The 25526-nt window shown below is 41.4% G+C and overlaps 1 protein-coding gene and 1 long non-coding RNA gene across 3 annotated transcripts in view; one reads left to right on the top strand and one right to left on the bottom strand.

The window, feature by feature from the left end:
* PCDH11X (protocadherin 11 X-linked) overlaps nt 1-25526 on the top strand; it is a 985888-nt gene that overhangs the window by 465310 nt on the left and 495052 nt on the right. For both annotated transcript variants that reach the window (XM_043522099.1, XM_043522098.1), the window contains one exon: nt 17741-17812. In XM_043522099.1, coding sequence (XP_043378034.1) covers nt 17741-17812 — 72 coding nt within the window. The remainder of the gene's footprint in view (nt 1-17740; nt 17813-25526) is intronic.
* Nucleotides 503-2823, bottom strand: LOC122461617. Its single transcript, XR_006283628.1, has 2 exons — nt 2372-2823; nt 503-975 (listed from the first exon to the last, which is right to left on the bottom strand). It is a non-coding gene; the product is annotated as an uncharacterized LOC122461617 (long non-coding RNA).

Genomic DNA, 25526 nt, shown 5'->3' with positions numbered 1-25526 from the left:
CTTTCAAGTTAGAGTCCATGCAGTGGGAATAACAGCTATTGTCACTGAGAAATTTACATGCACAAACAAGAGAAGTGCTGTATTTATGATCAAAATTGTACCCTTAAGAAGTTTCTTTGGTTCTCTTTGTTCAGACCTAATTAACCGAAATTTAGGGTTTGTATTATTTAATATACTCAGAAAGTCTACCAAAGTTGTGATTAAGAAGCCATTGGTATCTTTTGACACCTGCGCTTAAAGTATATTAGCAACTGTGCACAGGATAAGACAAGATGAAACAGTGTCTGTTGGCTACTCAAGACAGCATAGCAAATGAGTAAAACAGAAGAAGAGAACAAAATCTGGAATGTCAGACCATTATAGATAAGACATTTGCTTAGTTATTCCAAAATTGTGACACTCTCCAACTTGTGCAAGTTGTGGGACAAATATGTACAACTCTTATTTAGGACATTTTGCAATGCCCAGGACTGTGACTTGTTTAATAGAACACCTGACTGCCTTGAAATCAAAAGCTTTTATTTGCAACAAATAGTGTTACAATTAAGGAAATAGGGGAGAAAAGCCTTTTGACATAGAAAAACTAGTACAGTAATTTCAAAGTTAGGATCACATATTGAAAATCTGTAATTCAGGGTTAATCTAATAGGCTGCAGACTCAAGACTGCACAGGTTTAAGTACTTGTATCAGCTGTCCAGTAGGTTCTTAGGAATTTATTTGATGTTAAAATAAACATATAACAAAATATTGGAATTTGCTGCCTTTGGAATTTACCAAATGGAGGTTATTTTCCACTTGTCCCTGTGAAAAGTTGGAAAAGCAGCCAGTTAGTGTCTGACACTTATAGCCACACTGTACGTTAGGTACAGCAGCGTGGTGCCTTCTCTGAATTCCAGTACCAGGATTCAAACATCAACAGCAGTCATAAAGGCTTTTAGCCTTGTCTGGTGACTTCAATGGGGCTTTGCTGCTTTCTAAAAATAAATAAATAAATAAATAAATGATTTATAGTTAAAAGTACACATGTGCACTTTTAAGATTAGCGAGCATTTTAATTTTAAATACCACATGCAGCATTTGACATTTCACTTGGGACTCAGAAAAAATCCTGCTCCTGACATAAAACCAGTAGGAAGCAATTAAGCTAAAATTGCCCATGAAAGAGAGACATTTTTTCTCGTTATGTTTGGTATCATTTTTCCCAAATGATCTCATCTCTCCTGATGAGATGTTTGATCATTGGGTCTTGAAATATAGATTTGGTTTCTGCTTATGATAGGGTCTCTTTATGGAACCATTAAGAAAAAAGAATTTGCCACATGAACATTTACCATGAAGGGATTTACTAGAGCTGTGTAAAAGGCATTGTTCTTCTATGGATGACCTCCTTGCACAGAATGATAGTTTTATCCTTCTCTACATCATTATGTTTGCTGTGGAAAAATCCTGCTGTGCTACATCATAATAACATGTAATCTTCTTGCTCAGTTTAGCTGAGATTTAAGAAGCCTCTGTTCATAGAAGCAGTTCTCTAAAGTCTGATCTATAATTTACCAGAATCAACCTAGCAAAAGAGCAAGAGGCTTTATAAGAGGGATACAACCCTTAAAACTCTTAAATGAAGATTAGTTTAAAGTTTTACAATCCGGCACGGAACCATCTGGCAAATCTCATGTCAGGTTTTGTTAAACCTCTGAGCTTTTCTAGTATACATGAGTCATTCAGCCTCCCTTACATATGCCCCAGCCCTGTCCATCCCCCATCTCTTCTCTCCAACACTACCATAGATAACTTTGAAAAAATGAAAAATATAACTACATGAGGGGCATAATTTTAAGTATTGCGCACCAGCAGCTCCACTTCAGGACAGTACGGCTGTGGGTGCTCTGGAAATCATGGCATAAGCTAGCTGGCTGTATATCCAACAGGTGATTTATTACATCTTTTGAAGAGGTAATTGCAAGATAAAGGCTGCCTGTTGGCAGAACCATTAGAATCTCACTGGATTAAATTGTGGCTTTTGAGGCCTCTGATGCATTGGGAAGTGCAGGGGGCTTTGTGCCAGCAGTAATGTCATGAGGCATTCTGCTGACAGAGAAGTCAGGCAGGCTGAATGTCCTCCTAGATGGGAGAGAATTAAACATAGGAACTGCAACTGCTCCAGTCTGTAACAAGGCGCAGATTGTGCTGCTACCAATCCCTGGCCACCAGCGAGTGAAGGAAGTGGATAGTGCCCCCATCCGTCATGATTAGGACTCGGAGAGGATAAGGTGTGCAATAGTGGCTGTTTTACAGCTGTCATTCTTGTTCACTTGCAGAAAAGAGACCCACATATGGGTCTGGCACAGCATTCATTCACAGCACGGGCACCTGCTTCTAGCCGCATCTAGGGATTAGCTCTGCACACATCCAACGCCTCCTTCCTCACACCAGGACTCAGAGTGCTGCTTTATGATTCAAGCCTCCAGCCTGGTCACTATAATCATCCCTTTCCAGGGTAACAAAATCTCTCCAGCCAGCTGAGATCTCCAATGCCGATATGCTACTTCTCAGTGGCTAGCAGTGGAACCCAGGTCTACCCTCTACACTGGGTTCTAGCCCAGGGACCCAACAACAAGCAGCCAAAGTCTACACAGTCCTACCCCTTGCTACTGGTTCCCTGGGCTTCTTCCTACTTCTTAGCTCTACCGCCTAGCTTCCCCCTGGGTTTTACTAGCCCAAATTCCCTTCTCCCACACAATAACTGCAGGCTACCTAGCATTTCAGCTCTAAACACACTTCCTGTCTCATTAGAGGTGACTGCAAACTATTTCCCCCACAACCCCTTTCTGCTGCTAACTTCCTGGCTTTATACAGCCCCTCTTGTTCCTCCCCAGCTGGGCTTCATCTTCAATCAGTCATTCAAGCCCTGTTTTCCCCCCAAGTGCATCCTATCTTCTTTATGATCCTAATTTACTGGCTCTGCCTTGGGTGGGGTGAACTCCCCATCACAGGGTCTTAATAAATAAAAATTCATGAATCATGGATGTAGTCTTTATTTCAGCTGTCCTTTACATTTTACCCATATTTTCTTCTAATCCACATAATTCTAATGTTTTCTTATTGGGACTATGTACATCCTAAATCTAAAAATAGGAAAATGAAGGTCTAGAAAATAATTTATTCTATAAAAAATGGAATCAGATCATGCTTCTTTCATTTAAAATAACCTAGTGTCTTTTTTTTCCATTATCCCACACTGTATCACATCAGGGATCTTTGAATGTTGTGATAGGGACTGTATGTATCCAGTTAGCTGAAATCAAATTACAAGTATCAGAAGGCATTGCTAATGGGGATAAACTACTCCTCAGAGGTACAGCATTCTCAGTGTGATGATAACTGAAATTAGTACAAATGTTTCTTGATTTACTACGGGCTGGAAATACAGTAAGTAGTGTGTGGTTTCAGGCTAAAAATGTAGTTGACAAGAGTACACTTTAAATTGGATAACTCACAAAGGCTGAAGTATGCATTTTACAATACCTGCAAATATTTCCTAAAGTCACGTAACTAATATGGTGCTTTCGAAATAGCTCTATCTAGCTGTTTGTTCCTTAAAATTATTTTTAAGCAGTACAGTATTTAAGCTTGAAAAGAAGGCAGTTTCATAAAGCACTTTATTTACTTTCCTGTGAAGGGCGGGAGTGGAATGGTTTTGTGTCAGATGCTCTTAATGTTGATGTAGCAATTTTGCATGGCATCAGAGGAAAATGCATCATATTATCTTTTAATTTCAGCCTGGTTTTGCTTCTCACTGTAATCCGTAACTGTTAGTATTATTGGTAGTAGAACCCACTGAGATAATTTTAGGACTTTTCCAAAAAAACAAAATACATAAAATAAAAACTGTCATGTTGTAAGTTTTCTCTTCAACTCATATAAACCTACTTTATCTGAATTACATACGTCTGTACGGAAGCAGGATAGAAAGGGTGTAACTTCCTGCTAGGAATATCTACATATTTAGTATATGGACAAAACGAATCCAAGGGCCAGATCCAATTCCTATTGGAGTCGGTGGACAAATTCCCATTTGAAAATTCCCATTTGAGTATAATGGTAGTTGGCTTGCACCCCAAAAGAGGGTAGATGATATGGCCTATTGAAATATCAATAGTAATTTCTGTTGGTCAAATAACACCTCTGGAAATAGTTAAAAAAAACGAATAACATCCATCTCATGAAGTTGTTACACTAGCAGATTGAACACTATTTAACTTGGGTTTGCAGTAAGGAGCGAAGGTTTAGTGTAAACAGGAAAATGAAAGAGGAACAATATTTTGAGAGTGAGTGTAACACACAGGTGTGGGTCCCTACACTACACTACATCTAGGGGGATGAAATTTAAATTTGTAAATCTCTTTCTCATAAATAAATTAGTTATATTACAATTTGGAATTGACATTCCTTCTTTCATATGGATACAGCCCAGAAAACAGTGACTCTGGAAAATTGTAGTCTCAACCTGCCACAGAAAATAGATTGTATTAGATGAACCAGCTTGATTTTTGTCACCACTGCCTTTGCAGAGTGGGATGTACTAAACAATTGTAAGTTTTCTAAAAAAGAAGTATTAAGATGAGCCAGTCATGGACTGACTACTGGACTGGGAACCAGAAATTCCTGGGGACTAATCCAGGCAATAACCGGTACTGTCTGTGGTCTTTGAGACATTGATCCTCTCTTCCTTAGTTTCCTTTCTTGCGAAATAGGTATTGTAATGGGGTTTCCCTCTCCCATTAGCAGGGTTAGGGGAGGGTGTGGATAGAGACTGGGGGCATGCTATGGGAACACTTCTCTTTTGATGGCTGTCATGGCTTGTCAGTAGCTCTGGACCACTGTTAGGACAATGGCTGCATTAAAGTCTGCGTTTGAATAATGTAGTTTTGCCTTATTCCTTCAGCTAACCCTGATTACAGTATTATGGGATGAATTGCTATTTATATAGGACTTTCCATCCCAGAGACTTCTCAATCCTTTTATTTCACCAATTCTCACAATCCTATGATTTTACACCCTCCTTTCTCTTTTTTTAACATGATAGCTGAGGGTTTCTGGTTGAGCTGTAGCTGATGCCACGCTGGAGTCTGCGGGCAGCCTCAGAGGCTAGCATTGGACTGCAATTCCGGCTGCCCCCAACAGAGGCCGGTGCGGGGCTCACTGGCTCTTTCGGGGCTGCTGGAATGCGTGGCCACCACAGGCAGGGGGAGCCGCGGGGCGGCGGGTTGGTCTATCGCCCGCTGCCTGCTCCTTTTTTCTCCGGCACGGTGGCAGTGGGGACGCAGAGGTGAGCTGGGGCCAGCGGGCTGCGCGCTCCCTTCTGCCTTGCAAAGGCGCAAGCAGAGCTGGGCGGTGTCCCGGGAGGGAGAGAGCCGCGCTGCGGACTGAGCCCTTTGCAGGGAACAGGTTGAGCAGGTATTAAGGCTCAGGAGAGGGAGCTGGGCAAAGGACTGTCCTGCAGGGGAGAGGGTTGGGAAGAGAGTGGCGTCTGGAGGGCCAGGGCGAGGCAGTGCCCCGATGAAACTGCTGCTGAGAGCTCCAGGGACGGGGCGGGGTGGCGGGTATGGACAGGGGAAGGGTCTTTTCCATTATTGAGAAGTAAAAGCCCCCGAGTCCTCCAGGTGCAGTTGCAGTCCATTTCAGATTGTGTTCCACACAGTGGTTCTCACACAAACACAGGTGCAGAGGGGAGAGTCCCTCTGAGAGTTCAGAAAACACATTCCTGCTACCCAAAGGGACTTAAAAATAAAAGGAAATCTCATGAATTTAAGCCAGTCTCATGGCTTCCTGGCACCTGCATCCTGAATTTCCAAGTGAAAGGGTTGGAACCCCTATTATTTCTGGGCGGGCTGTACAAATTCCATATAGATGTGAGACCATATTCTGTATTTGCCAATTTATTATTATTGGAAGCAGGATAGTGGCCCCATCGGGACAGACCTGGTGAGACCCCATCTCAGACTCAATTACCTTACAATATAAAATAGACAACAAACAAACAAAGCAAAGAATTTACTGCCGGAAATGGCCGTAACCTGTGAGCAAAGTGCCCAGGGTGATTGCAGAGACACAGCATGGTAATTCTGTCTTTTAAAAATTATTTGTTTAACTATTTGTTGTTACACAAGTAACATAGAGAAGTACTGACTGGGCTTGAAGTGAAGAGGGGAAGGGAATAGCAAAATAAAAGCAGGTAGAAAGGGGAAAGAAGAGACTGGAGGGAGGATGAGAACCACAATGGGCAGGAGAGTGAGGATAGGCAGCTGAATGAGCCTGGAAGTAAGAGAGGAGCAGGAAAAAGGGGGTCCAGAGTTCAAGTGTCAGAGTTAAGTGACTAATAATAGGAGCTGTGAAGATTCCTGTTTGCTGCTGCTGTTCTCCAAACGGAGAGGGCCAAAGGAAAGTAGAGTGCTAGGCATCCTACTACTACAAAGGTGGGGGTAATTGAGACATGATTCCTCTGCTGCAGCTGTTGCTGGCTGCCTTGGGGAAGCAAATTAGAAGGTCTGGGGATTTCCACAGTCTACCCCTGTAGGCTTCTCTTAGCTGCTCCAGCTGTGGAGAAGGTAGGGGGAAGCTTCTCAGGCTGGTGTCCAAAGAAGCCCTTCTGTGTTCAGTCAGGGTTGGAAGGTTCTCTCCTACTATTGCTGCCTTCTGCTGTAGCTGGTTGTGACTGCTTATGGAACATGCTCTAGGGATTCCCATAGTCTAACACCTACAAGCTCCTCCTGACCGACTGTTGTTGGGAGAGTGGATGTAGCTAGGCATGGTGCCCCTACACATGGGGTCCCTCAATTCCCCAATTGCAGCGTGTATTAGCTCTAGAGGCACTAGCTGGAGAGATGCTGAAGTTACCTCTCAAGTTACTAGTGCTCTGCTAAACGTGCAGTGAAGGGAACCTAATTTATCCTAAAAATCATGCCTAGCTGCCACAGAATTTGTAATTGGTGCATCTGCAGGAGCTCAGGGAGCTCTAACTGAACTGATGAAACTATAATGTACCATTCAGACTGAAATCAATCAATGCATCTTCTCATTATGAATAGAATTTCCTTCTCTGTATTAAGCTTAAATGTCTGAGGGGGGAAGTAATAGGAGCATAAACAAAAGGACTCCGTGAGACTATTTCTATTGTATGTTTAGATTTGTAGAAGGTTGCTTGACCTAAGGGAGCAGGGGAAGGTTGTAGGTAGAAGTTCTACAATGAAGCAGAAGGAGGGAAGCTGTTCAGGATAATGCTGCTTTCCTTATTCTGAGAAAGTTCCTTGACCCATGTTAGACGATAGCCATTCTTTCTGTGACTCTACCTCAGAGGTTCTCAACCTATTTCTTCCTGAGGCCCCCTCAACATGCTATAAAAGCTCCATGGCCCACCTGTGCCACCGCAACTGGTTTTCTGCATATAAAAGCCAGGGCCGGTGTTAGGGGGTAGCAAGCTGGGCAATTGCCTGGTGCCCCATGCCAAGGGCCCATGCAAAGCTATATTGCTCAGTCTTCAGCTTCAGCTCTTGGGTGGTGGGGTTTCAGCCCCGTGCAGTGAGGCTTCGGCTTTCTACCCTGGGCTCCAGCAAGTTTAATGCTGGCCCTGCTTGGAGTCACCCCTGAAACCTGCTCATGGCCCCTCAGCGGGCCCTGAACCCCTGTTTGAGAACCACTGCTCTACGTGATTGACTCTACTTGCTACTTCAGACTTTGAAAAGCACTATCTTTTCCAAGAACGGGGGCCTTCCGGCTTGAGATTCTGAATGGTTGGTTTCTCTGATGCTTACCTTAATGAATGAGGGAGTGGATGGCTAACTGAGTAAGTGACACAGACATTAACATGACATATTAAATGACCGTATCATTTCATCCATGTAACCCCGATCTTGATGTGTGGCTGCAGCTTTTTCTCCACAGGGTTATGGGTCCTGGGTTCATCTGTAAGGATGCCTGGTGCCTCCTTCCAAGGAAACCCCTTCTAGTGCAGTGAACACAGAGTGCTTGTCCTTTGGGAAAATATTTAGCACGCAATCGATTAGAGAAGTGTCAGTCAGAGCACAAAAAATAAAATAGCTATCACAATTTCCAGAGTAACAGAACAGTAACTGGGACTTAATTAGGTATGGGGAATTCAAGGTAGGGAACAGTGGAAAAAGGGATCAGGATAATAAAAGACAAAGCCAACAATATATAAACTCTACTCCTTCCAAATGTGCAGCTTGTACAAACTGCCTTGTGCTCTCTGCTACCAGTAGCTTGGCAAGTAGTGAGTTGAAGCTCAGTGCAGCACTGAAGTTGGTAGCTGGCTTAAAACAAAATAGCAAAATAAATAAATAGGAGTGTTCTTACAAACTACCCACATCACACGTGGTAAGATTGGATTCCAGTGTGCAGTGAAACTGGCTCTTGGTAGCCTGATTGTGATTCTTCCCAGTCTTCTGACTTTCCTCCCTGGCTGTGATGCTTCTCTCCATGATACATTGCAAACACAACCAAAGCCAAAAGTAAAACCCTTTGTTTCTGAGTCCTGTTTATGCTTGATTCTGTTTGCTAGCCAGCTCTATCTATGCCCTGGACCCTGTGCAATCTGGGAAATGGAATCCTGAGCTTCTGCCACCTTTGCTGCTGTAGTCCAGGGCAAGTCTCCTAGACGCTCAGTGTGTGATTTCAGGAGCACACTTTGCCCCCAAAGGGTTACATCCACATCAAAGAAAGTAGTTGCAAATAAGGCCCTATGTACTCTGTGGCATATGGGAAAGGTATTCTGAAGCTTTCCACAGCTGAATTCTGCAATAGCATTAGATTCATAGAAAAAAAACCCCTCCAGAAAATGAATTATTTTATTGAATTATAGAGAACATGCTTGTTTTTATTCATTTTATGTTTAATGGAAAACAAATCTCTGTGAATATTTTCCTCACATCCTGCAGGCTGCTGACTAAATGTTAGCTTGCCACAAGATCCAGTATTGGTGCTGCAAAAATCAAGGAGCCTAAATTTGTGGTCATTGTGCTATATCCCTTATTATGCTGGCTGTTGGGATGTGTGAAAGACTCTGCCCTTGCTTCTTCTGTCAACTGGTAGGAGACAGCATTGGGAGGAAAGGGAACATAAGAATGGCCATATTGGGTCAGACTAAAGGTTCATCTAGCCCGGTATCCTGTCTACCGACAGTGGCCAATGCCAGGTGCCCCAGAGGGAATGAACAAAACAGGTAATCATCAGGTGATCCATCCCCTGTCACCCATTCCCAGCTTCTGGCAAACAGATGGTAGGGACACCATCCCTGCCCATCCTGGCTAACAGCCATTGATGGACCTATCCTCCATGAACTTATCTAGTTCTTTTTTGAACCCTGTTATAGTCTTGGCCTTCATGACATCCTCTGGCAAAGAGTTCCACAGGTTGACTGTGTGTTGTGTGAACAAATACTTCCTTTTGTTTGTTTTAAACCTGCTCCCTGTTAATTTCATTTGGTGACCCCTCGTGTTATGAAAAGGAGTAAATAACACTTCCTTATTTACTTTCTCCACACCAGTCATGATTTTATAGACCTCTATCGTATCCCCCCTAAGTCCCAATCTTATTAACCTCTCCTCCTATGGCAGCTCTCCCATACCCATAATTATTTTTGTTGCCCTTTTCTGAACCTTTTCCAATTCCAGTTTATCTTTTTTGAGGTGGGGTGACCACATCTGCATGCAATATTCAAGATGTGGGAGTACCATGGATTTATATAGAGGCAATATATTTTCTGTTGTCTTATCTATCCCTTTCTTAATGATGCCCAACATTCTGTTTGCTTTTCTGACTGCTGCTGCACATTGAGTGGATGTTTTCAGAGAACTATCCACAATGACTCCAAGATCTCTTTCTTGAGTGGTAACAGCTAATTTACAGCCCATCATGTTATATGTATAGTTGGGATTATGTTTTCCAGTGTGGATTACTTTGCATTTATCAACATTGAATTTCATCTGCCATTTTGTTGCCCAGTCAGCCAGTTTTGTGAGATCCTTTTGTAGCTCTTAGCAGTCTGCTTTGGACTTAACTATCTTGAGTAGTTTTTGTATTATCTGCAAATTTTGCCATCTCATTGTTTACCCCCTTTTCCAGATCATTTATGAATATGTTGAATTGGACAAACTCATGGAGAACACCACTATTTACCTCTCTCCATTCTGAAAACTGACCATTTATTCCTACACTTTGTTTCCTATCTTTTAACCAGTTACCAGTCCATGAGAGGACCTTCCCTCTTATCCCGTGACAGTTTACTTTGCTTAAGAGCCTTTGGTGAGGGACCTTGTCAAAGGCTTTCTGAAAATCTAAGTACACTATATTCACTGGATCGCCTTGTCCATGCACTTGTTGACCCCCTCCCCCAAGGAATTCTAGTAGGTTGGTGAGGCATGATTTCCCTTTACAAATACCATGTTGGCTTTTCCCCAACAAATTATGTTCATCTACGTGTCTGACAATTTTGTTCTTTATTATAGTTTCAACCAGTTTGTCCAGTACTGAAGTCAGCCTGTAATTGCAGGGATCACCTCTGGAGCCCTTTTTTAAAATTGGCGTCACATTAGCTATCCTCCAGTCATTTGGTACAGAATCTACACAGTTAGTAGTTCTGCAATTTCACGTTTGAGTTCCTTCAGAACTCTTGGGTGAACACCAGCTGGTCCTGGTGACTTATTACTGTTTAGTTTATCAATTTGTTCCAAAACCTCCTCTAATGACACCTCAATCTGGGACAGTTCCTCAGATTTGTCATCTAAAAAGAATGACTCCTGTTTGGGAATCTCCCTCACATCCTCAGCTGTGAAGACTGATTCAAGAATTCATTTAGTTTCTCCGCAATGGCTTTTATCATCCATGAGTGCTCCTTTTGCATCTCGTTCATCCAGTGGCCCCACTAGTTGTTTAGCAGGCTTCCTGCTTCTGATGTATATAAAAAAAAATTGCTGTTACTTTTTGAGTCTTTGGCTAATTGTTCTTCAAATTCTTTTTTGACCTTCCTAATTATATTTGCCAGAGTTTATGCTCCTTTCTCTTTTCCTCACTAGGATTTAATTTCCACTTTTTATAGGACGCCTTTTTGTCATTGCTGCTTTTACTTTGTTGTTTAGCCGTGGTGGCACTTTTTTGGTTCTATTACTATGTTTTTTTTTTAATTTGGGGTATACATTTAAGTTGAGCCTCTATTATGGTGTATTTTAAAAAGTGGGATGGGAAAAGGCAGTATTGACTTGTGGATGAGAAATGTGTGATCAGGAAAGGTACTCTGAGGAAAGAGTTTGGGAGGCAGTCTGGGTGGGAGTAGAAATTACTTGACATTCATGGAAGAGAGCCTGGGGAGTTTCTGAGCAGCTCAGACAGAGTATACCAGGGAATGGTAGAGGAAAGGGTGTGGTGGAAGAAAAAAGGGTGTGAAACCACTGTGGTTGAGATCAGGAGGGAGAACTGGACCAGGTGAGGGGGCCGGGGTGGAGGAGAGGACAAATGTTGTGGTAGCATATTTCAGCATCTTCTCTCAGACCATGCTCCAACATTCACAGCCAATGTCTCTAACAGGGAAGACATGTATAGAATATTATATTTTCTGGTACTGTAGCAAACCAGCCTATCTCTTTGTAAAGCTGCAGTAATAAATAGATTAAGTCTAATAGTGTAGAGTTGTTGTGGGTTTTTTGGTTGTTGTATTGTACAAATAAAATTATTTACTCTAGGGTAATGACCCATTTGCTTTTTGATTATACTGGTCTTTGGTAATATTCCCACAATCATCCACTTATTCTGCATTTGCAGGGAACTAGCAGACTTTCTTCTTCCCATACAGCTTGATGAAATATGGTATCCTGTTGGAATTCAGTAGGGTTTCAATACCTTCATAATTTAATCCCAAGCATTTTCTTTTTGTTCCTTTGCCCTGATGCCCTTTAGGCTTATTTGCACAGAGAACCTATGACTTCTGGCCAGGTTAATACTGAGCTACAGAGTACATTAATGCCTTGTAAATGTAACTTTTTAATGAACCTGCAGAAAATTAGCTTGGGTCAGTTCTAACTTGTTTTGACTGCAGCGCTGGTTTTCAACACTGACCCCTGGGGTCCACAGACTATGTCTAAAGCAGTGGTTCCTAAACTAGGGGCACCGGTTATTCAGGGAAAGCCCCTGGCGGGCCGGGCCGGTTTGTTTACCAGCCGTGTCTGCAGGTTCAGCCGATCATGGCTCCCACTGGCCGCTGTTCACCTCTCCAGGCCAATGGGGGCTGCAGGAAGGGTGACCAGGATGTCCCACAGCCTGCGCCACTTCCCGCAGCCCCCATTGGCCTGGAGTGGCGAACCAAGGCCAGTGGGAGCCACGATCAGCCGAACCTGCGGACGCGGCAGGTAAACAAACCGGCCCGGCCCGCCAGGGGCTTTCCCTGAACAAGCTGCACCCCTAGTTTGGGAACCACTGGTCTAAAGGGTCTGCAAAAGGTTGTCATTATCATAGAACAGTGCTTTTCAACCTGTGGTCTGCGGATCCTTGAGAATCCACAAACTATTTTCTAAGATTTCCAAAGGGGTCCGCACTTCCATTTGAAATTTTTTATGGACCCGCAAATGAAAAAAGGTTGAAAACCAATGGACTAGAGGGAGGAAAGCTAGGTTTAAAAAGAAATAAATGGGAACCTGACAGCTACTACTTTTAATTCTAGTTCTAACTCTTAGCTTCTCAGAGTACATCAGCCACACACAAGTCATCAGATGCTTCCATAAAATGGAGATAAATGTTACATCAGGCTTAGGCCATTATTTATTCTGTGCTTGCTTATTTATAAAATTGACAGTATGGGAGCAGGCATCTGGTTGTCTGGTAACTTCTCTTTTTGCACATATCCAGTCCAACTACACAGGTTAGGACTCACTAATAATTTACCCCCTTCCTCAAGGAATTACATTTAATTAAATGGTGAACATATATTCACAGCGATTTTAATTTATTTTTTGAAGGTTGAGAAGCACACATTTTTGGCACTTGTCAGAGTCTTAGAGTGAAGTGGCTGTTAAAACAACACTGGTGACACTCAGCATCATCCAATAAAAACTACAAGAATTGTTTTATAACACTGTGGCATCATGCCACTTGCATTTCCCTAGAAATGGGCGCTTGGTTGCTAAAAACAAGACACAATAGTGCTTAAACTGAGACAGTGATTATTTTAAATAACAACTGATAATATATATGATGCTTACTTCTGCAAAAGGCAAGGTAGAAGATTGTCAAGTATAGAATTCATACTATGGGTGAAAAATAAAATCAGGATCCTGACCACTTGTTTCTCTGGCCACTTCTTGAAAGAGAAAGAATGATAGCCTTGGCTTCCTGTTCTATGCCCTTTCTAAACGTATTTTTACTCCTGAGGTGGTAGTATATGAGTGGTGGCTGGAGTGATGATCACATTTCTTTTACTATACCTAGTTCACCAAGGGTGGTTTGCGTGTTGATTTGTTAATGTTTGAAAGCCACTCAGCAAAGTATAAAGTGTTGGTGTATGCACGCAATTTTTTCAAAAGTTACATCCTCAGGGCTTGATCCAAAGTGCACTTAGGTAGGGTTACCATACGTCCGTATTTTCCTGGACATGTCTGGCTTTTTGGTTCTTAAATCGCCGTCCGGGAGGAATTTTTAAATATCTAAAAACGTCTGGGATTTTGCCATTATTATTTTTCCCCAAATAAGAGTTGATCTTTCAAGAAAGAGAGTGAATATTGATCATTCTAGAAAGAAAGTGAATGTTGATCACTTGAGAGAGTGCCCGCTTTTTCCCCCTAGCTCCCAGTGCTTGCACCGTGAAACAGCTGTTTCGCACTGCTGGGAGGGAGGGGAGAGGAGGGGGAACGCGGCGCGCTTAGGGGAGGAGGCGGGGCCGGGGTGGGGATTTGGGGAAGGGGTCCAATGGGGCAGGGAGGGAGTGGAGTTGGGGCAGGGACATTGGGGGAAGGGGTTGGAATGGGGGTGGGGAAGGGGTGGAGTTGGGGCAGGGCTGGGGGTGGGGGCATGAGCAAATCCCCCCCCCCCCATGGAGTGTCCTCTCTTTTGAATGTTCAAATGTTCAAACTTAAGTCAATGGTAGTCTTTCCAGTGACTTTTATGGATTTTTGCTCATGGCTCTCATTTATTATGAAAAAATAACTTGTCTTAAAGAGTTTTGCATTGCATAAGGATAGTGCCAAGTTCCTCTTCCTGATCTCAGTCCCTCTCTTTGTTTGTTTCCAAGCATCTTCCTGTTCCCCCTCCTGCCTCTTTCTGTAGTACTCAAGTTACCACTGGTTTTGAAGTTTCTGGAGACTGGAAAACTGACCTGGAAATTTTATGAAAACATGTTTTCCTGATCAGATTTGTGGCATTTTCATTTCAGATCATAGCTGGCAATTCCCTATGACAGTGTTTCCCAAACTTGGGACTCCGCTTGTTCAGGGAAAGCTCCTGGCAGGCCGGGCTGGTATGTTTACCTGCCGCGGCCACAGGTTTGACCTATCGCGGCTCCCACCGGCTGCAGTTCGCTGCTGCCAACGGGGGCTGCGGGAAACGGTGTGGGCCAAGGGACGTACTGGCCGCCGCTTCCCGCAGCCCCCATTGGCAGCGACGAACCGCAGCCAGTGGGAGCCGCAATCGGCCGAACCTGCAGACGCAGCAGGTAAACAAACTGGGCCTGCCAGCCAGGGGCTTTCCCTGAACAAGCGGCGTCCCAAGTTTGGGAAACACTGCCCTAGGAAAAGAACAGCCTTTCTTGACGGTATTTGAGCAGTTCTGTTGCCTTTCCTGGACAGAAACTGGAAGTGGAAAACCATTTAGCCAACATTTCCAAACCTCATTAAAAGGATTTTTGGAATTTGATACTAAAAATGGCCAAAATATTTGGAAGGGTTCTTATTTTATCAAAACTAGTTAATAAATATTTTAAGTATTTCTACAGCACCTAACACAATGTGTTTCTCATGACGTTTGCCACTAGGTAGTACCACAGTAGATGTATTTACTACTAGTACTAACTAATGATATATACACGTGTGTTGTTTATTCGGCTTAAAAGTAGAATATATTTACCTATACTTGTGTATATATGAAAAAACATCGCTTCCCCCCCCGCAGAATATGAAACAAATATGCCCGTTTTAATTGGATTTGATTCACACTAAATCTGGTATTTTTTTCCCTCAGAGAAAATTAATCTATTCATTGTCATATTTGAACACTGAATCATGTTCAGTTGTCATCACATCATCCAACACCACAGGCAAATGACAGGGATGTGTAATTGTACAATTTTAAAACAAGATGCCCCCCCCCACCATCTGCAGCCATTATATAATCTACCATAATTAAATTCTCTGTTTATTTCCATGGTCATTTGAACTTGGCACTCTCAGTAATCCATACAAACAGAAGATAGCTGAGGTAGTGTACAGACTGTGTTTTTGACATCCTTCATTTTAATCAGATACTTAAAATATATATTACCAGAGATAGCAAATCTTTTAGCTGATCACATTTCTGTGTATTTATACTGCACTACTCGCCATGATCTGAGGCATTCATATATGACACTATGCTATGCATCCGATGAAGTGAGCTGTAGCTCACGAAAGTTCATGCTCAAATAAACTGGTTAGTCTCTAAGGTGCCACAAGTACTCCTTTTCTTTTTACGAATACAGACTAACACGGCTGTTACTCTGAAACCTGTCATATATGACACTGTTGTGCTGCACTATGACATGTCATTAGGCTCTCCCATAACATGGCATGTCAGAGTGTAAACTTTCACAGCTACCAAAATAAAGATGTCATAATAAAACCTGTCCCTTAATAGTGCCTTTTTTCAGAGGATGGTGATGAACTTCACAAAAGTGTATATTATCCCCCTTTTAGAGATGGAGAAACAGACAAGAAGCAGGTATGTGACTTGTCCATGGTTACACCATGAGTCATAAGCAGAGTCTGTGATAAAACTCAGGTTTCTTCCGTCCCAATCCTGTGCTCTAACCTTTGGATCATGCTGTTTCCCTCTTTGGAGTAATGTATGGGTTCATGAACCATCTCTGTCTTTAGCAGGACTGCTAAATTTGATTGCTGTTTTGAACAACACTGCAGCATGTAATATTTCTTAGGAAAGTCCAAAACAGAAATCTTGTACAGAAGAACATATAAAATGAGAAAATGCACAGCTTCCATTGATAGAACTACTGTTAATGAAGTCTATATTAGTCTGAATGTTGTAATAGCATACTCCTGGGATACTTTTATCAATTATTATTGTACATCAGTCTCTGTGTGAGGATAGATATATTTATTTGACCATTTATCTAGAAAATTTATTTAATGCTTCCAGCCAACATTCAGTTTAGTTCTTCTAGTTTTATTGAAAAATCTTAGTCAATGCCCTTCAGGATGTCAGATGATGTCTTACTATTTACCAAATCTATTATTCTGCAGTATATAGCAAGACACTGCCAAAAATAGGTAGTGACCACTTTAGTGTTATGAAAAGTGTGATGTTTGCTATTTATCTTAAGACCAGTTATATGTGTGGGTAGGCATAATATACTCACACAAGACTTTAACAGTGACTCTCTGGTAGTTGAAATTGCACTCAATCCCTATATTCATAAAATCCAAAACATTTATGAGCAGAGTTGAGCAATTATACACATTGACAAGTTGGCAGGGTGATTTGGAAATGTCAGTAATTTACTTGGGAATATGAAGAGTCAGCAAATATAATTCTTCAAGGGCTCCTTTAAGCCATCTGATTGTAAAGACTTTTGATTTGGGGTCAGTCTTGCCACTTCTTTAGAATTCTCAGAGTTTAAGGGTCAATGAGCTATTAAACAGCACATCCTTCTAAGCTCCTATTATAAAGAGCTTTAAGGAAAGGGAAAGGCTATCAGCCAAAAGCATGAAAGAAACCTCAATAACACAGTGTTTAAAAAGTAGGTGTTTTGGAGGAGCTTTCTGTTTGATTTTTGTTTTGTTTTGATAGGCCACACTTAAATTAATTGCAGTTGCTTTGTGGGTAACAGATGTTATATTCATGGTATGTCCTCGCTTGCCAAAATAAATGAGGCGTGGCAATGTGGTCTAGTGGACAGGACACTGAACTTGAAATCAGGAGTCTGGTTTCTATTCCAGATTCTTCCACTGGCTTGTGGTGTGGTGATGGGAAGGTCACGTCTCTTCTCTGTGCCTCAGTTTCCCCGTCTGTAAACGCTTTGAGATGTTTAGATGAAAATTGCTGTATCAGAGCTATCTATTACTTTTATATCTAATGTTATAAAAGGGCTTTCAAGAAAGACTGAAAAAGTGCTGCTGTTCAATTCAACAAAGCATGAGATGCAGTCTTGTTGGGATTCCTCACTACATTACTGCTGCATTAAAACTGGGTTATGTACTGAGTCAAAAAAAATGACCTATCCCAAAAAGAAAAGGAGTACTTGTGGCACCTTAGAGACTAACAAATTTATTTGAGCACGGCTGCTACTCTGAGACCTATCCCAGTAACCTCTGGAAATGTGGGCATTTCTGGTTGACGATCATTGTCTGAATTTTATGCATGTCTTGTAATTTAATTGTAATTGTAATCTACCTTACAATAGAAAATGAGTGTTCATATGAATATGTTGGCTGAGCAGATAACCTGACACATTTTTTTTTCTCCCTTCAAAAGCACACAAAAGAGAAGGGAAGACCCCAGAGCCCTTTGAAAGAGACAAGCCTGGAATCATGGACTCAGCCCCAGGTAGGTAGGAATCACATTATTGATAAGTTTCTGTGTTTGCCTCTGCTCCCCAGTAGTATAGTAGTGTTCATTTCTGTGAGTCTTAACAGTATCAATTTGAGTCTCCAAAGAAGCGCTGTAATGGGTAGCTCTCTGGTAGGTAGCATCATGTGGCATTTACTTTAGGTTCTTCTATGAGAGTCCCATGGTTAATGTGGCTGTAAGTGCTATGTTATTTGGCTTAGCCCTCTTAAGATCTGCTTCCTTTTTCTCACCCTCTCCCCCACTACCGCCCCCCCGCCCCCCAGCATGTTTCATACCCTCAAAAAAATATAAGGATTTCAGCTCATGTCATTCATGGACCTTTTTCCTGACACACATCATTATAATGGGGGTTGAAATAAACCAGTGACAAAATAGAAATTTAAAATTAAATCAGTATCCAAATGGTGTCTTAGGAAATTATGAACAGCTCATTAACTTCTGGGATAGAATTCTATTTAAGCCTACAGAATGACAGCTTAAAGCGAAGGCTCATGAATTTGACATATTAAATCTTAAGGTCCAACAGTTTGACCCACCAGAAAAGATGTGGTGCTTATTCAAATCAGAAGACAGGGAGATGGATGAATGAGAATATTGATATGCAACATTTACCTTCAGGAACACACAATGCTTTATAGGATCCTATTTTGGCGTATTTACTTTGGCAAATCATTTATTACTAATTTGTGTATTATGCTAAATTTAGGAATTTAGAGCCATTTCCTTTATTTGTCTCTTACATATCAGCCCTGCCTTCATTTATGTATAAATATTGGATGGGGGTGTGGGAAGAGGACTGACCCACTGTAATTACAGTGCTCTTGTACACATGGTAATTTCTGCCTATAGTTAGAGTTCTGCCAGACGTTTTACACTGTGAGCATTCCTCTCAAGCAGCTCTGCCTTCGCTTAGGGCCTGATTTTAAAAACGAATTACGTATTGGAGCCCATGACATTTTACAATCATATTTACTGCAGGTGTATGCAGAAAATCCAACATGGGAACTCACAATTGGAACTGAACGTCCACTTGTGTTCTCTCAATCTCTAGTTTGTGTGAACTTTTGCAGTAAGTGAATGTTTACATGAGGCATGGTGCTGACTGTTCATGCACCTCTGGGCTTGCTCCTTGAAAATCAGCATCTCATTATCTGAAGACTTGATTGAGGTCTGATGGACATGGGATTGAATTACTGCTGATTTTGAATGATATGCTCTTGAACTGTGCTTGCATATATACAGATATCCCTGTTGCTAGGTAAAATGTGCATGTGAAATGAAAGTAAAAGCCTTGAATCATTAGCTTCCAAAGCACAGGACTTTAGGCCTTAAGCTAAAGGAATAGTTACGAACAATAAAGATGACCTTTATTAGGGGGCAGTTGTATACACACACCAGCCAATATGTTGCATTCACTCGTGCTGCATGGGATTTTTCAATGTATTATGTTTGCCATTCCATATCCATCTATCTCAGATTAGGAACAAATCCTTACTTTACTTCATATTTGCTTGTGTGACTGAATAGCTTTAAAAATGTAATGTTTTGGGCACTCATCTTACTTAGTTATTTAGAAAAAAAATTTAAACCAGATACAATTTTTATGAGTTTTTTGTTTGGATGGAAGAAATGTGATCAAAAAAATGTAAAACACTGAGGCCATTATCGTAGCAGAAAATTAAATTAGTTGTTAATTCTTTCATGGATGTAATTCAGACTCCTGCAAATCCCTCCTTAGACATTTTATATAAAGTGAGTGAAAATTCATGGTACTGATAAAGGCTTTGTCTGTTTTATGAGCAACGGGCAAATGGTACAAACGGTGCCCATAAAGCAAATTGGTTCCCAACTCTAAAAGCAAGCAGAATATGCTTAAAATCTAGTGGGAAGCACCATAGGAAGAAGCAACTGCTATTTATAGGAATATGATATTTAGATGGGGCTGAATGAGTGCCTCTTTTCTAAAAGGGATACTCAACAGTTCTCTTGGAATTCATAGAAAAATTCACTAAATTATTTGGGTTATTTATTGAGAATTCAAAGTCAGCCACTTAGTAGCAGGTTGCATTTTATCAACAAAAGGAAATAAACCCTGCAGCCTGTAGCACATCTTCAGTGTTCAGAGGCCGATCTGGTCACATGCACAATCACTGAAGCAAACACTACCACATCTGTGTCCCAATGACAGGAAGTGGAGACACAGGCAGATATTGGTGTTTGGACAGTTTTGCATATAGAGTGTAAGACAAAGTAAGTGTTCTTGTGCGAGTGTTTCTTTGTTTTCAGTTCCATTGTGGTTTTGGTCCTCCCCAAACAAATTCCAGTCAATTATAGCAGTTATAAATAGACCCATGAGCCAGACAGTTTGAAATTCAATTGTCCTCTTCCAGGAAAACTGAATCCCAGCAAAGCTTTCTCAGTGACACTTCATTGCACGGGTGGGAAAAGGGAGTCCCATCAAAGCCATGGATTTGTGGTTCCGAACACACAGTCAAAATCCTTTACCTCCACTATGACCCCAAATTAATTCAAACAGTTCTCTGTTGCTCTCACTATGAACCAGTGATTTGAAATTGAACTTTCCTGTGTGGAACATAAAACATATGACAACATCAGGGAACGATTATATATAATTCTCCGGTAAATTTTAGACAAGATTTTTGCAGAGGAAGAGAGCACCAGGAAAAGGGTACATGATAGTAGCTGCTAAGATGAGCTTCTCATCAGTTTATACACTGTATTGAAATGTTAAATACCTTGTATTGTTGAGGTTACGTTTTCTTGCTGCACTGCCTGATTAAACATTTGGCTGATAAACTGTGTCAAGGTTATTCAAAACTGCGTCAGCTGCAGTTAAGAATACATGCAAATAGCCTAGATTAGATTTCTGAGGGTCAGCTAGACATAGGGCAATTTAAAGTCAAACCAAGCTCTAGCATTGGGTACTCTCATTTATAGTGTTTTATGTCAGCATTGTGGATTAAGAGGTCAAGGGGGAGGGAGAATTAACCTAGAGCAAGAAAGAAGAATGCTAAGGGCAGAGATCCAGTTTAATAGGATAAGTAATGGGAACAATGCCTGGAGTTGGCTAGCTAAATTCTGCGGCAGTGGGCACCTGCCAGCTTTTGCCACTAAGGCCAGTAGGGTAAATCTACCATTGCGTCAATTTCAGATTTTTTGTGTGCATTATTAAACTTTCCTCTGTTCACACCCTTTGCACTGTCTGCACTCTGTATCTAAAGTACCCAAGGAATTTCAGAGATGGTTGGCAGCATTACATGAGAGGAGGGAAATGAACGGCAGTTGAATCTTTTTATGTATTTCTTTTTAAGCACCTATCCTAACAACTCTAGGCACTTTATACCTTTAAAACATAAGCAAAGGCAAACAACAAAGATTTGTCTGGTCAAAATCCAGACTAGCAAATATAGCATATAACCACTCTTAACTGACCACCCCGTATCTCTCAGCCCATATTCTCAACCAAAACCCAGAAGATGATGGCACTGGAGGTCAACAACACCCTCTTCTCACAAAACACTAGAAAAAAAAAGGACCTTTCTTCAGGAAGGTTAAATGTCCAGTGATTAAAATCTCACTTATAATTATTCCCAGCTGGCATGTACATCATTGTGTGTTTTATAGACCAGGTAGTGCAAGGTATGGGATGTTGGTTATTTATGATGACTTGATGCTGCTGAGGAGCCTGACTGACAGTGAAATACATAGGGATAATTTTATCGAGTAAGTATGACCCTTTCTCTTTACAAAGCAAAATAAGGGAACTGCGTTTCTTTTTTTTTAGTGAGCAGAATTTTTTATTAGGAAGGGGAAAAAAACCCACACTCACACTGCAAGCCTAATTACAAGTGATGGAGTGTAGTATTTTTCTTCACAGTTTTAAAGAATCACTTTTTAATCTTGGAACAGTGGATAACAACATCACTAATCCAATATTTTAACAGTAAATACATTTGATGATGGGAATTGCTACACTAATCTTATATCCCGCCACAGTACAGTTAAGAAATCCACAGGGGTTTTACTAATCATTTTTCATAACGTAAATCAACTTGTGTAATTCTTATGCACTGTCAATGGCCTGTAGCCACAGATGGAGCTAGGCACAGAATTTTTGTCTTTTCCGTAAGTGTTTTGCACCCTGACCAGAAGCCAAGCCATCCCTTTCATGTTAAAACACACAGGGAGGGGCTTTTGGAGGGAAAATCTCTGAGTATTCTTTCAGGGAGATTCTCTCACTTTGTGCTGTTGGGGGCTGGAGCTGGATAGTCTTCTCCCCGCCCCCATGGTAGAAAGGAGCCATTGCTGTGGACATTGAGCAGCCCCCATTTATGGACAAGTGGGGAGATCTGCTAAACTATGAAATTCAGCACACAGCAAAAGACAAGTATATCTCCCAAATTGAAAATGTGAACCCTAATATTACTATTAGATTACGTATTGGAGGCATTTAGTACTGATGTATCAGTTCAATGGATCAACATACCCTATCTGTGAATGTAAGAACCTCTTGCTTTGCTCTGTATATGAGTTCAGGCCCTGGACTTACTGGGTGACGAAACATTAGAGAATGTGGTTCATGAATGTGGTTCAGTATGGAACAGTCACTGTTATTTTGTAAAACCATCAACATTTAAATAATTAGAACTTGTATCTTAGACTCATAGGACTGGAAGGGACCTCAAGAAGTCATCTAGTCCAAGCTTTTGCCCTCATGGCAGGACTAGGTATTATCTAGACCATTCCCAACAGGTGTTGGTCTAACTTGCTCTTAAAAATCTCCGGTGATGGAGATTCCACAGCCTCCCTAGTCAATTATTCCAGTGCTTAATCACTCTGACAGTTAAGATTTTTTTCCTAATGTCCAACCTAAACCTCCCTTGCTGCAATTTAAGCCCATTGCTTCTTGTCCTATCCTCAGAGGTTAAGAAGAATTTTTTTCTCCCTCCTCCTTGTAACAACCTTCTATGTTCTTGAAAACTGCTATCACGTCCCCTCTCAGTCTTCTCTTTTCCAGACTAAACAAACCCATTTTTTTTCAATCTTCCCTCATAGGTCATGTTTTCTAGACCGTTAATAATTTTTGTTGCCCTTCTCTGGACTTTCTCCAGTTTGTCTGTATCTTTCCTGAAATGTGGCTCCAAGGATACAATACTCCAGTTGAGGCCTAATCAGCACGGAGTAGAGCAGAAGAACTACTTCTTATGTCTTATTTACAACACTGCAGCTAATACATCACAGAATGATGTTTGCTTTTTTTGCAATTGTGTTACACTGTTGACTCATACTTAGCTTATGGTCCACTATGACCCCCCAGATCCCTTTTCCGCAGTACTCCTTCCTAGGCAGCCATTTCTCATTTTGTATGTGTGCAACTGATTGTTCCTTCCTAAATGGAGGACTTTGCATTTGTCCTTATTGAATTTCATCCTATTTACTTCAGACCATTTCTCCAGTTTGTCCAGATCATTTTTGAATTAATTACCATTTGCCCGTTACACCCACCTTATAGTAGCTCCATCTAGGTTGCATTTCCTTAGTTTGAGTATGAGAAGATCATGTGAGACAGTATCAAAAACTTTACTAAAGTCAAGATATACCACATCTGCCGCTTCCCCCCACCTACAGGACTTGTTACCCTGTCAAAGAAAGCTATCAGGTTGATTTAGCATGATTGTTGACAAATCCATGCTGACTGTTACTTATCACCTTATTATCTTTTAGATGTTTGCAGATCGATTGTTTAATTATTTGCTCCATTATCTTTCTGGGTACAGAAGTTAGGCTGACTGCTCTGTAATTCCCCGGGTTGTCCTTATTTCCCATTTTATAGATTGGCACTATATTTGCCCTTTTCAAGTCTTCTGGAATCTCTCCCATGACTTTAAGCTGACTGCTCTGTAATTCCCTGGGTTGCCGGGTTGTCCTTATGTCCTTTTTATAGATTGGGACTATATTTCTCCTTTTCCAGTCTTCTGGAATCTCTTCCATGACTTTTCAAAGATAATTGCTAATGTCTCAGATATCTCCTCAGTCAGCTCCTTGAGTGTTCTACGGTGCATTTCATGAGGTCCTGGTGACCTGAAGACATCTAACTTGTCTAAGTAATTTTTAACTTGTTCTTTTCCTATTTTAGCCTCTGATCCTACCTCATTTTCACTGACATTCACTGTATTAGATGTCCAATCACCACCAACCTTCTTGCTGAAAACCAAAACCAAGATGTCATTAAGCACCTCTGTCATTTCCACATTTTCTGTTATTTCCCTCCCCCCTCATTTAGTAATGGGCCTACCCTGTCCTTAGTTTTCCTCTTGCTTCTAATATATTTGTAGAATGTTTTCTTGTTACCTTTTATGTCTCTAGCTAGTTTGATCTTGTTTTGTGCCTTGGCCTTTCTAATTTTGTCCCTACATACTTGTGTTATTTGTTTATATTCATCCTTTGTAATTTGACCTAGTTTCTACTTTTTGTAGGACTCGCTTTTGATTTTTAGATCATTGAAAGCTCCTGGGTTAACCCAGGGTGGTCTCTTGCCATATTTCCTATTTTTCCTATGCAGTGGGATAGTTTGCTCTTGTGCCCTTAATAATGTCTCTTTGAAAAACTGCCAACTGTCTTCAATTGTTTTCACTTTAGACGTGCTTACCATTGAATCTTACCTACCAACTCCCTGAGTTTGCTAAAGTCTGCCTTCTTGAAATCCATTGTCTTTATTTTGCTGATCTCCCTCCTACCATTCCTTAGAATCATGGACTCTATCATTTCGTGATCACTTTCACCCAAACTGCCTTCCACTTTCAAATTCTCAACCAGTTCCTCCTTATTTGTCAAAATCAAACCTAGAACAGCCTCTCCCCTAGTAGCTTTCTCCACCTTCTGAAATGGAAAAAATGGTCTCCAGTACATTTCCAGAACTTGTTGGATAATCTGTGCCCTGCACTGTTATTTTCCTAACAGATGTCTGAGTAGTTGAAGTTCCCCATCACCACCAAGTTCTGTGCTTTGGATGATTTTGTTAGTTGTTTAAAAAAAGCCTCATCCATCTCTTCTTCCTGGTTTGGTGGTCTGTAGTAGACCCCCACCATGACATCACCCTTTTTTTTTTTTTACCTCTTTTATCCTTACCCAGAGACTTTCAGCAAGACTGTCTCCTCAGTCCAAGTATATACATTTTTATTATACAAGGCAACACCTCATCTCTTTTTTCCCTGTCTGTCCTTCCTGAGCAAGCTGTACCCTTCTATACTAATATTCCAGTCATGCGTATTATCCCACCAAGTCTCTGTAATGCCAACTATGTCATAGTTGTGTTTATTTACTAGCATTTCAAGTTCTTCCTGCTTTACCCCCATACTTCTCTCATTTTTCCCCTTGGGCACGGATGCTCCTCAGCCTAGCCACCTCCTTCTGTAGCTCTCCCTTCTGCTTCCTGAGAGATTCCACCAGCAGGCACCTTTCACAATGGATGGTCCCCCCAGCCTGGCATTCTGAGAGTAGGAAATGCAGGCCAGAGTCTCTGCAAGTCCACGCCAGGATCTGGGTAGAGGCATCCATGGTTAGGTGTCTGTCTGGGTACGGGCGCAGGTGGAGGAGACGGAAGCAGTATTGGCACTGGCAAACGGCCCTAACCATAGCGATTATATTATGATTCCCTCCTACAAACTCC

Source organism: Chelonia mydas, chromosome 9 (assembly GCF_015237465.2).
Source record: "Chelonia mydas isolate rCheMyd1 chromosome 9, rCheMyd1.pri.v2, whole genome shotgun sequence".
Classification (NCBI taxonomy): domain Eukaryota; kingdom Metazoa; phylum Chordata; order Testudines; family Cheloniidae; genus Chelonia; species Chelonia mydas.
This window is presented reverse-complemented; position numbering and strand designations above follow the sequence as displayed.